General features: G+C 30.1%; 1 protein-coding gene across 1 annotated transcript in view; it reads right to left on the reverse strand.

Moving 5' to 3' along the window:
• LOC114336206 (6-phosphofructo-2-kinase/fructose-2,6-bisphosphatase) overlaps window positions 1-12,256 on the reverse strand; it is a 94,634-nt gene that overhangs the window by 25,150 nt on the left and 57,228 nt on the right. The window contains exon 2 of the mRNA XM_028286538.2: window positions 1,901-2,041. Coding sequence (XP_028142339.1) covers window positions 1,901-2,041 — 141 coding nt within the window. The remainder of the gene's footprint in view (window positions 1-1,900; window positions 2,042-12,256) is intronic.

Raw genomic sequence — 12,256 nt, forward strand, 5'->3', positions numbered from 1 at the left:
AAATAGCACCCTGTAAGTTAGGGATCAATATTTAGGGGATGAATTTTTTCTACGCCATATGAAAGTGTATTACAAATGGAATAGATCAGTTTTGTGCCATTCGAAAATCTCTATTCGTTTAAGAAATATAGCCTGGATAAATTAGTTTGGGACACATAATTTAACAAAAATAAACTGATAGTTTCTAGGTTACTTCGAACCGATTTTATTTTCAAAAAATGTGTTGAATACACGATAAAAGACCACATCCAACACTAGAAAAAAATATACAGGGTGCTATTAAAAAAATTAAAGTTAGGGGTTGTAACTAAGGGATGATTATTTAGGGGATGTTTTTTTTGTACGCCATATTAAAGTGTATTACAAGTAGAATATATCACCTTTTGTCCCATTCGAAAATCTCTATTCGTTTAAGAGATATAGCGTGGGTAAATTAGTCTGGGACACCCTGTATAAGGATACATGGCATCATAGCTACGAAATAAAAAGTCATATTGAAAAAGCCAGAAGCTCTTTGAATGGTCTTATGAAGATTTTCTAATACAACTTATCTTTCAGTATCAACGTACGTATAAGAATTCTTACATGTTAGGTCTATAGTGTCCTCTACGGAGTAGAAAACTAGTTTTACAGAACATGCCACAAAACGTTTAGAGGCATTTGAAACGCGGTGTTACGGACTTAAGAGTTTCATTCAAACTATTAAACTGCTGCTATTTAGAGCTACTATGAATAGTATAAGCTGGGTCAATGAAGCTGGCAATGGGATAAGTCCGTGCGTCCCCTCTTGTTCAACCTGATCAATGATGAAATATGTAATAAAAAATAAAAAAAGTATGAACCAAAAAAGGATACCAAATGGGGGAAAACAACTTCTAGGCATCACACGATCTAGCCACGGAAAGCTCGAAACAGAAGTGGAAGATCAAGTGAATAGAACAAATAGAGCCACAGGCACGGGCGCCCATATAAAATTTTCAGGGGGGCAGACGTGAAGATGTTGCTCATTATATTTTGTATACTTTGGATAACCATATATAGTTTAAAGCACCCGAAAAGCTAGGGGGCCACGGCCCCCCTGTCCATGGGTATGGGCGCCCATGGCCACAGGTTGCTTGAATGAAATAATACAGAGAAATAAAAATAACGAAAAAGAAATGAAAGACAGAACTTACAAAACAGTCACCAAATCAATAATGACATACGCGGCAGAAACACGACCTGATACAGAAAGGACAAAAAGAATGCTAGAAACAGCAGAGATAAAAACTCTGCGAAAAATCGATGCTAAGACACTGTGGGATAGAGCTAGAAGTACAGATATATGATGGAGAAGGTGGAGAAAATAAAGGACTGGGTAAAAAATAGAAGAATAGAATGGAACAGGCGAATGGCAACAAATAGAGTAGTAAAGACATCAACGAGAGATGGTTCCCCAATGGGAAAACGATCAGCGGGAAGATCACGAAAACGATGGGACCACAACTTACTGGAGGCACATTGAAAAAAGAGACAGAGGCATATCTACACAAAAAGAAGAATAGATTCAATGTAGTCGCCAACATCATTAGAAGACCTACAGAAGAAGAAGACACACATCACCAAGAAGCCAGATTAATAATGGTAATTATATTTTCCAAGACACGCTAACATCGGTAACAGATCTTTAACAGAATAGAAAAAGAAACTAAAGAAAAAAGGAAATAAGAATTTTATAGTTCTGCTCCTTCGGACGAGTAGACACGTTATATTTTAAAAACTGGGTGTACAGTACAATGAACCTCATTACCGAGATAGTAACGACTCGATCCTTGAACAAAATTACACGTGTCCAAATAATAGTTAACAAATACAATATTTATTTAAGACTTAAACAATATTTATGTAATTCTAGACTTACCTTTGGTGTTATCACCGGTGAAATTGAGATATCTGGACAATCTCCTGGCCAGCAAGCTCTTTCCTCTTCCCGGCAATCCGACCATGGCCACCAACAGAGGTCCGAACTGCCTCAGCAGCTTCGTCTTGGGCGCTTGGGCACCTGCACGACAAAAACGGTTTTTTAGATCCATAACGGAATGAATGGTTGTTCACTACATGAGAGATTCAACTAGACTGAATCGGAATGATGCAAACGCTACGTATATATCGTACGTTCGCGTTTAATATTTGCGATAAACGTTATCGCAGGATTTCAATGTGTTTTGTACAAATATTTTGATGATGTTTATCTTTTGTTTAAAAAAAGTACCTATTTGCTTTTCGCGAAATTTTTCTTTCTTTGCGATTTGAATATACAGGGTGGGCCAAAGAAAACAGTCCAACTCGATATTTGGCAGGAAGCTAGGACAAATAATCCCCGGACAAAAAATCCCCGGACAAATTATCCCCGGACAAAAAATCCACCAAGAAGTATTTGCTGCCGAATAGTTCTCTAAAAGTTTTCCCGAAATTTTAACAAATTTCGAATTCCAATTCCAAACCTTCAAAATTTTCATTACAAAAGAATGAGTTTTTTCAAAAATCGTGGAAGATATGGGGAATGAGCTAACCCCCCGTTCTCATGACATTCGCATGCCAACGCGCGTTTTAATGACCTAAAACGTCAATGACATCAATCATCATTAGCCATTTTAAGTCCACTGCTGGACATAGGCTTCTCGTAAATAATTCCATTTGTAGTTGTATAAGTTTTGAACAGTGTAGTTAGTAGTTAGCGCTAGCGCTGATTACTTGCCACGTTGTTTATTTATGTTAATGGTGAGTAATAAAAATCATTCAACGTGAACTGTAATACATATCAATTTTCTATTTTCAATAAGTTGTTTATGGTGCGTTTTATAAACAAACTCATATTTTACTAAACATAATTTCCTAATACATAATATTGATATTTATAGGACGTCCAAATTTCATGTAAACAGAGTGTGCTACTGAAAAGAATCTCCTTTAAGATTCGGTAATATTCTTTAAATATTGTGAAAATGCTTAAACATCAATTTTTATTAGTTACGTATTTTTTATGGGAAATAAGTCACAATTTTACTAAAAAATGAATTTATTAACGTTTCGAAGCCCAAATCGGGTTTCGTTGTCAAAATACAAAATACTGTATTTTATTTATTTAAAAATAAGTATTTTGTATTTTGACAACGAAACCCGATTTGGGCTTCGAAACGTTAATAAATTCATTTTTTAGTAAAATTGTGGCTTATTTCCCATAAAAAATACGTAATTATAAAAATGCCACAAGGAAATAGCTTCAGAACAATTTTTATTAGTATTATTCATGTTACGGTCCAACGCACGACCTGCCAATGAACAAAGATGATAAGGATAGGACAAAGAAAAATAACTACCAATACCTCAGAGTAGTCCAGAACGATTAAAAAATAGTTGCATCATTTCAAATTTCATCTGCATATCTCAACCGGTTTCAAGACAATAAAAAATAAATCGTCAGTTTGTAAGAACTTTCAAAAGCCCGTATCTCGAAAAACGAAGCATTTGCGGACAACGTTTATATAGCGAACTGTCATTATTTTTTCATAAAGAATAGCCCCAAAAAAGACTCAAATTTTGTTCACACATGTTCAAAGGACTCAAATCAGGAATATAGTTGATAAAATACACAAAATAAAAAAATAGACCTGCGGCCATTACTAAAAAAAGTTATACGCTTAAAAAAAGATAAAATGCGTTTTGAGGTTATGTACACTCAACCTACTGGTAAAAGATAGACATGTCTTGTAAAAGCCTCAACTATGAGTGTGAATTTAAAGAAAAAAATTAAATTTATTGCATCCCACCTAAAAAAATAATAAAAACGAAAAAATTACGTTTTTGGTGGTAGGGGAAGGGGGGTAATATTATTTTTTAATGACAAAGAACGTAAATAAATTTTAAAAAATGAATTCTGGGAGTGAGGGCATCATGCCTGTCTTAAGGGGCGTACCCTTTAGCTGAAACCACTTTTACCTACGAAAAATGCGGGGGTCCTTTAAGGTGACATTACTTGTACGTTTTAATTGCTTTTACAAATTAAAGGTTGTTCATGCCAACAGATTAATTAAATGCAATATAATATAAACACTTTTTTATCATTAAGTAATGAAACATTAGAGATAACTTCAATAAAAAATTAATAATCGCCATTAAGCACGAACAAATTCGAGTCTAACACAAATATTGTTTCCCTAATTTATTTTATTGCAACCTGCTAAAATGTTGTACAAATATTTGGTCTAATTTTATTATATGTAACAATTTACATGACACTATTTATAATGATCTATAAGTATTTATAGATGTTTTCAAAATTAGTATAATTATGTTCTATTCAAAGTTAAAAAATAGCAATAATTGTCGTATACATGTAAATTAGTTGATCAAATAAACCCATATTTATTAGTATAGTTCTGTTACGGTTTTTTCCAGTACCCCATTTCTTTATACTAAACTAGTGATTTTACCCGTCGCCATGCCACAGACGATACAATCAGTTGTCCCCTACAATCACTACACTAATTTTTTTTACTTCTTCTTATTTTATCGTATCTCCCTACAATTTTTATGACTTCCTCTATTTTTTCTGCCCCTCCTCCTCCTTTTATTTCCTATACATTTATTCCGATAGTGGGTTGACCGAATCAATTAAAATAAGTGTACACAACGAACAGTAATATTTATTTTATTTTTGGTTAAAAGGCGTGCTTATTCATCTCGTAAGAGGGTTGTTTATTGTTTTTGGGCAGCGAGGGTGCATCTGAACTGCCTGCCTGCCGTGACGATACTGCAGAGACCACAACACTATTATCATCATGTTTGCGGTTTTACAATATGGATAGAAAAGGCAATAAATTACTACATCTGGCGTTTTAAAAGCGCTCAGAACCTTTCTGTAGTTTTAAGAAACGTCTTCGAATGCATTTCCAAAGTGCGTTATTGACATAAGGTCTGATAAAGTAATTAATTTATGGGGAATTCAGTTTGTTAAACTGAACACACCAAAAACATATGGTTAGGAATACATTTCGTTTCGTAAAACTTAACGGCCCTTCTTAGCATCTAATTTGTATATTAAATGTGAATTTTAAATGACCCATATTATTTCGTTTTGAGAAAAGTTATTAAAAAATAAAAATAGCAAAAATAGTAATTAAAGCGTGTCGCCACACATTAGTATCAACACTATTTTTCATTAAATTTTTGGTTAATTTCCAAAAAATGTAATAATTACAACAGGTTCCACATATTTAAATATAATAGTGGAATAGTGGGAAGTGATTTGGTGATTACAGTTAATGACCAGAAGTTTGACCACTAAACGCAATAGGAAGTCCATGAATAAAATGAAAAACCACTAACGTTAAGTGGTTTTTAACACTTTATCAGCATTGGGTTACTTTTAGATTTTCCTGTAATGACTAAGTAATTAAATACATCGTATAAACTTTTCCACAATCAAATTTTACTTATTATAAAGAAGTTAAAGGCAAATACAGGTCTATGTACATATTAGGGAACATCCATAAACTACGTCGTAAAAATGTTGGAGTTTTTAATACCCTCCCCCCTTCCGTCGTAAAGCGTCGTTTGCAGTTGACCCCCCTCATACCGACGTCGCAAGTGCAACTCATGACCCCCCTTTTTAGTGTTCTTTTAATTCCATGATAGTCCTAGATTTTTAAAAGTTAGCTCTCAAAGTTTATTTACGAATGTATCCAAATCAGTATTACTATGTAACTCATTAATATCCGCGTACTCTCTCAATTCACTGTACAACTAATAATAACCTTTATAGGGACAAAGGACAACACTTTTATCGGAGTTCCTATGCTTTCTTAACTGCATCATAACGAGCGATCCAAAATTATTGGGATCAAAGCTAGCCGTGCAAAAAAATTACGTATGTCCTCTTTTAATCTGAATTTATATCATTGGTTTATCAATTAATTTTGATTAACATTATAAAACATAAAAAATCAGTCAAAACCTTTAACACTGAACTTTAATCAAAAATAAAAAGAATTAACAAAATTATAAGTAACAATAATAAATAAAATCAAACAACCAACATCTCTACATAACCTAACTTTTCTTGAAGTTGACGTACACTGCAAAGTTGACGTAAACTGGTAAATGTATCTGAATTAAGAATAGACATGCACTGTATAGCTATCTCTGTCGTTCAGAGCCACCTATGGTGACAATAATTTTGGATCACACGTTATAAATCTTGATACTTATTTTGTTTTGATTTCAACGCCATTTATTTTATTAAGTATAAATAGATACAATGTACTAACTAAATAGAATAAAATATTTTATTTCTATTCATTCTTTTAAAAATTTTTCACATAGAGTATTCAGTAAATAAGTGAACAGTTTAATATTTGTTAAATTTTGGAGGAATTTATTAATATTGGAGGCCTGCTGTTCCATACTCGAAGTGACCAACCATGAAAGCTAATCCCCACATTGCAACTGACGTGTATGGATTAGGTGACTAGCGTCATCTGGCAATTGAAAGATGAAGTAGTTTTCAGTCCTAATAGCAACATTAATCATATTGAAAAATATTAAAAATATTACTAAAAGATTTTTAAATTGAAAACTTATGGGTGCATTTCCCTGGTGACACCTCAAAGGCTTCTACAATATGCAAGCCAGATGGATGCTGCAGTGAAGACAAAAGGGAAGGAATTCTACACTATGCAATTCACAACCCCCCGTCTGCAGCTTGGTAAAGTTTCAACAGAAAATGGACCTATTAGGATTGAAAACTTTACCTTTCAACTGCCAGATGACGCTAGTCACCTAATCCATAAACGTCAGTTGCAATGTGGGTATAAGCTTTCATGGTTGGTCACTTTGAGTATGGAGCAGCAGGCCTACGCCTCTCCGATGATGACTCCAACAAGAGTCGAAAATCGTCGATCCAGAGTGCTGGACTGCGCTCCGTATTCTAAGTGAACAATAAGATTGTTTTGCCTTCGCATTGCAACTGAATAAAAATGGTATACATTTTTATTTATTTCATATTAGTATTACCACAGAATATACAGGGTGTTTCATTGGGAAAGTAACATACGTTAACTGCAGAAAGAGGATACTTAGGCGGTCTCAAAAATACCATACTTAATGGGTCTTACTCCATTAATAACAAAGATACTGAGTGTTTTATCTATTTTGCCATTTTCTTAATTGGTTCATAACTTTTTAACCACACTGTATATTTATTTTATATTTGGCACGCAAATATCGTTTAAGGTGTACAATAAATTAAATTATTTACAATTGTAAAAAATCCAGGTCCGGATTAAAAAAAATTGGAAAAATATTCCAACCCAAAAACAACACCCTGTACATTAAATTTTTTTAAAATGGATTTTTCAGTTGAAAAAAGGATGAAAAACTAAATTTAGTGATTTACTTTGAATTTTTGGCAAAATGATTTTGCTGGTCAAATTTTGAATTTAAATTCTGAAATTATGTGAATTTCGAGAGCTCTAAGTAGAAAAAAATTGAAATACAGCTTACAACTTGTCAACCGCACTGTATATTCATTTTATATTTAACACGCGAATATTCTTTGTGGTGTCCAATCAATTAATTTATTTACAAATAAAAAAATCCAGGTCCGGATTAAAAAATATTGTATAAATGTTCCGACCCAAAAAAAACACCCTGTATATTAAATTTTTTTTAAATGGATTTTGCATTTGAAAAGAGGTTGAAAAACTAAATTTAATGGTATACTTTGAATTTTCGGCAAAATTATTTTTCTGGTAAAATTTTGAATTTGAATTCTGAAATTATGTGAATTGCGAAGCTCAAAGTAAAAAAAAAGTTAAAATATGAGTTAATTTTAATTAATACCATTATTTAATCTAAATTGGTAAAATATTAACATTTTGACACATAACAAAAATTTTTGATGGTGGAAATTTTGAATAAGTACTTTAGTTTTGAATAGTTATGCTGCACATTTTCTCTGTTTTGTTATAATTTTTAGATACTTTGTTGATTAAAGTGATATATCCTTTATTGACTCTTTATTATTTATTCATTATTTAAAGATGATTATTCGCCATAAACTATTTGTCACAGATAATAAAAAACACTGAAATGTTTTAACATTTTACCAATTTAGATTAAATAATGGTATTAATTAAAATTAAGTCGCATTTTAATTTTTTCTACTTGAGCTCTCGCAAGACATAATTTCAGAATTCAAATTCAAAATTTTATCAGAAAAATCATTTTGCCGAAAATTCAAAGTATACCACTAAATTTAGTTTTTCATCCTCTTTTCAAATGCAAAATCTATTTTAAAAAAATTTAATATACAGGGTGTTTTTTGGGAAGGAACATTTTTACAATATCTTTTAATCCAGACCTGGATTTTTTATATTTGTAAATAAAATAATTGATTCAACACCTAAAAGAATATTCGCGTGTTAAATATAAAATAAATATACAGTGCGGTTAACAAATTGTAAGTTGTATTTAATTTTTTTTCTACTTAGAGCTCTGGCAATTCACATACATAATTTCAGAATTCAAATTCAAAATTTGACCAGAAAAATCATTTTGCCGAAAATTCAACGAATACCACTAAATTTAGTTTTTCATCATCTTTTCAACTAAAAAATCCATTTTAAAAAAATTTAATATACAGGGTGTTTTTTGTGGTCGGAACATTTTTACAATATTTTTTAATCCAGACCTGGATTTTTTATAATTGTAAATAAAATAATTGATTGGACACCTAAAAAAATATTCGCGTGTTAAGTATAAAATAAATATACAGTGCAGTTAACAAGTTGTAAGTTGTATTTAATTTTTTTTCTACTTAGAGCTCTCGCAATTCATATAATTTCAGAATTCAAATTCAAAATTTGACCAGAAAAATCATTTTGCCAAAAATTCAAAGTATACCACTAAATTTAGTTTTTCATCCTCTTTTCAACTAAAAAATCCATTTTAAAAAAATTTAATGTACAGGGTGTTATTTTTGGGTCGGAATATTTTTCTAATATTTTTTAATCCGGGCCTTGATTTTTTACATTTGTAAATAAATTAATTTATTGTACACCTTAAAGGATATTTGCGTGCCAAATATAAAATAAATATACGGTGTGGTTAAAAAGTTATGAACCAAATAAGAAAATGGCAAAATAGATAAAACACCCAGTAAGTATCTCTGTTATTAATGGAGTAAGACCCATTAAGTATGGTATTTTTGAGACCGCCTAAGTGTCCTCTTTCTACAGTTAACGTATGTTACTTTCCCAATGAAACACCCTGTATAACCACACAGAAGCGAATCTGACTGTCGTTTCCATTGATTTTGTTGGGACCGAAATATTTAACCTTGTGCACCAGTTACAGAATAGAACTTGATGTTCTAAGGAATAGACCATTCCAAATTAGGTAATATTTTTGACAAGTTGTTATTAGTTAAATATGAAATATAAAATTTAACTATAAAATATAAATAAATTATAAAATAAAACATATATAAATATAAAATTTAACTATAAACAACTGTCACGTCAGTCGCAAAAGTGAGGTTGCACCAGTTACGTTGACACATGAGCATGAAAATTATGTTACCGTTTTCGGCAGGAGTTTAGCTTCTGTATGGTTATTTATTCTGTGGTATTACTCCTATAGAGTAACTAGGTCCAATTTCCGTTGGAACTTTACCAAGCTGCAGACGGGGGTTGTGAATTGCATAGTGTAGAATTCCTTCCCTTTTGTCTTCACTGCAGCATCCATCTGGCTTGCATATTGTAGAAGCCTTGGAGGTGTCACCAGGGAAATGGACCAATAAGTTTTCAATTTAAAAATAGTTTAGTAATTTTTTTAATATTTTTCAATATTATTAATGTTGCTATTAGGATTGAAAACTTTACCTTTCATTTCTTAATGAAATTACAAAAAGTTCTATCTTCATTGATTTTTTCCGAAGTGAAAATCTATATGCACTCCCCTATTAAACAAATTGGAAGAATGCTCCTTCAATTCATATTTGCTTTGGATTTCATCATATCTATAAGATATGCTTATTTTTTAAACATTATAAAGATACTCGCGTGTAAAAGATTATCAACAACAATGATTGCACTAATTACTTTTATTACGACAAGACTAAAATAGAACATTGTTTGCAAAACATAGTATAAATACAAAATTAAATAAAATGATATTTAGATTTTCTTATTTGCTCAATCTATGTTTATCATAAGTTTCGATATTATATAAGGTATACTGGTTGACCTCAATTTTGTTTAGAACTTGTAAATTATCATAAACGTGTTGGAATGGAAAATATTTCATATAGGAAATGGAGTGAAACAAAATAATTGCACACAAAAAAATGTACTAAAATATCATCAGTATCTTTGGAAAGCACCCCTTTCGGCTCTTATTGTTCTTAATATAATATATTCTTATATAATACAGGGTGCGCCAAACCTCTGGTTTTGTTTGATTACGGCTAAACTATGGGGTATACAAAAAAATGTTTATAACAAAAATAATGTATATCAAAACCGTCTATAATTTAAAATTATTTTCGATTATACAGGGTGAGTCAGAACGACGGTATGAACCAAAGTTGTATTTTTTTAAATGGAACATCCTATATATTAAATGATTTTTGAATATAGTTTTTAAAAATATGAAAAATTTGTATAAGGTCTTATAGGCCTAAAGTTAATAATTTTCGAAATATTTACATTTTTAATGAGAAAAATGGTAATATTTATAGGGCTGTGAATTATGTTTCCAAGGTAATAAAAATTTAAGTGGTAGGTCAAAGTTTTTATAATATAGTGTCATTTTTAAATAATTTAATATCTTTTACTTATAGCTATAAAATATACAGTGTGATCACTATTTGCAAATTTAAAATTTTCTCATTTTTTTTTAAATGGAACATCCTGTATATTAATATTGAATTTTGTAGTAAATATTACAACCTTTCTTTTGGTATCAGGTTGTATGTACATAGCATGTTTGGTTTTGTAAATATTTAAAAAAGAACTATAGATTTTACGTTTCGCGGATATTTTATATCCGCGATAATTTTAGTTAAATTTTTTTGCAAAAAAAAATTATAATCTGATTAAAGATACACTAAAATATCAAAGATGAAAATAAAAACGTTATTAAAGATTAAAATAAAACGTATGCAAGTGCAACTTAATTGAATTTAATAACTTTAAAATTATGTTACAAACAATTTTTTACTATACTAATAAGTAATTAATATGGATAAATTAATTATTAAATTAAATAACCAATTTTAAAATCTACCCTAGAAATTTTTCTACCCTAGTAACTTTATTGTACCCAATTTTGTTAGTTAAATTGTATTTACGAGTAAGATCAGTTAATAACTTTTTAATTTACCTACATCTTGAGAACGTATAAAGTATGCTTTGAAACAAATGAACGTTATAGAAGTATATTATGAAGTAAATAGTATCTATGTAGTCGTGTCAAAAACAAAAGCTGGTAATAATTTCTAATGATTTCGCCCAAAACAAATGTCATATCCATCAATTATTCGATTGAAAAATTAAAATTTAAAATATAAAAAATTGTTACAAAAATTTCAACTACAAAAGTATTACCAGCTTTTGTGACACCAGTTAATACTATTTATATTAATAAATAATTTGGCTAATACATTTAACATTCATTTGTTTCAAAGCATACTTTATAATTATGTTCTCAAGATTTAAATAAATTAAAGGTAAATTAAAAGTTTATCTGATCTTACTCGTAAATACAATATAACTAACAATTAATTTGGTACCGGAAAGTTGCTGTGGTAGAAAAATTACTAGGGTAGATATCAAATTTGGTTGTTTATTTAATTTAATAACTAATTTATTCATTCATTAGTGTGGTAAAATATTTGTTGTAAACTAATTTTAAGTTATTAAATTCAATTGAATTGTACTAATATACGATTTATTTTAATCTTTAATTACGTTTTTATTTTCATATTTGATATTTTGATGTATAAACCATATTATAATTATTTTTTTGCAAATAAAATTTTTAAATAAAAAATCCGCAAAAATGTAAAATTTATAGTTTTTTTTTTAAATATCTACAAAACGAAACATGCTAGGTAGATACAACCTTATACCAAAAGAAAGGTTGTAATATTTACTACAAAAGGCAATACTAATATACAGGGTGTCCCATTAAAAAAATGAAAAAATTTTGTATT

Source organism: Diabrotica virgifera, chromosome 8 (assembly GCF_917563875.1).
Source record: "Diabrotica virgifera virgifera chromosome 8, PGI_DIABVI_V3a".
Taxonomy (NCBI): Eukaryota; Metazoa; Arthropoda; class Insecta; order Coleoptera; family Chrysomelidae; genus Diabrotica; species Diabrotica virgifera.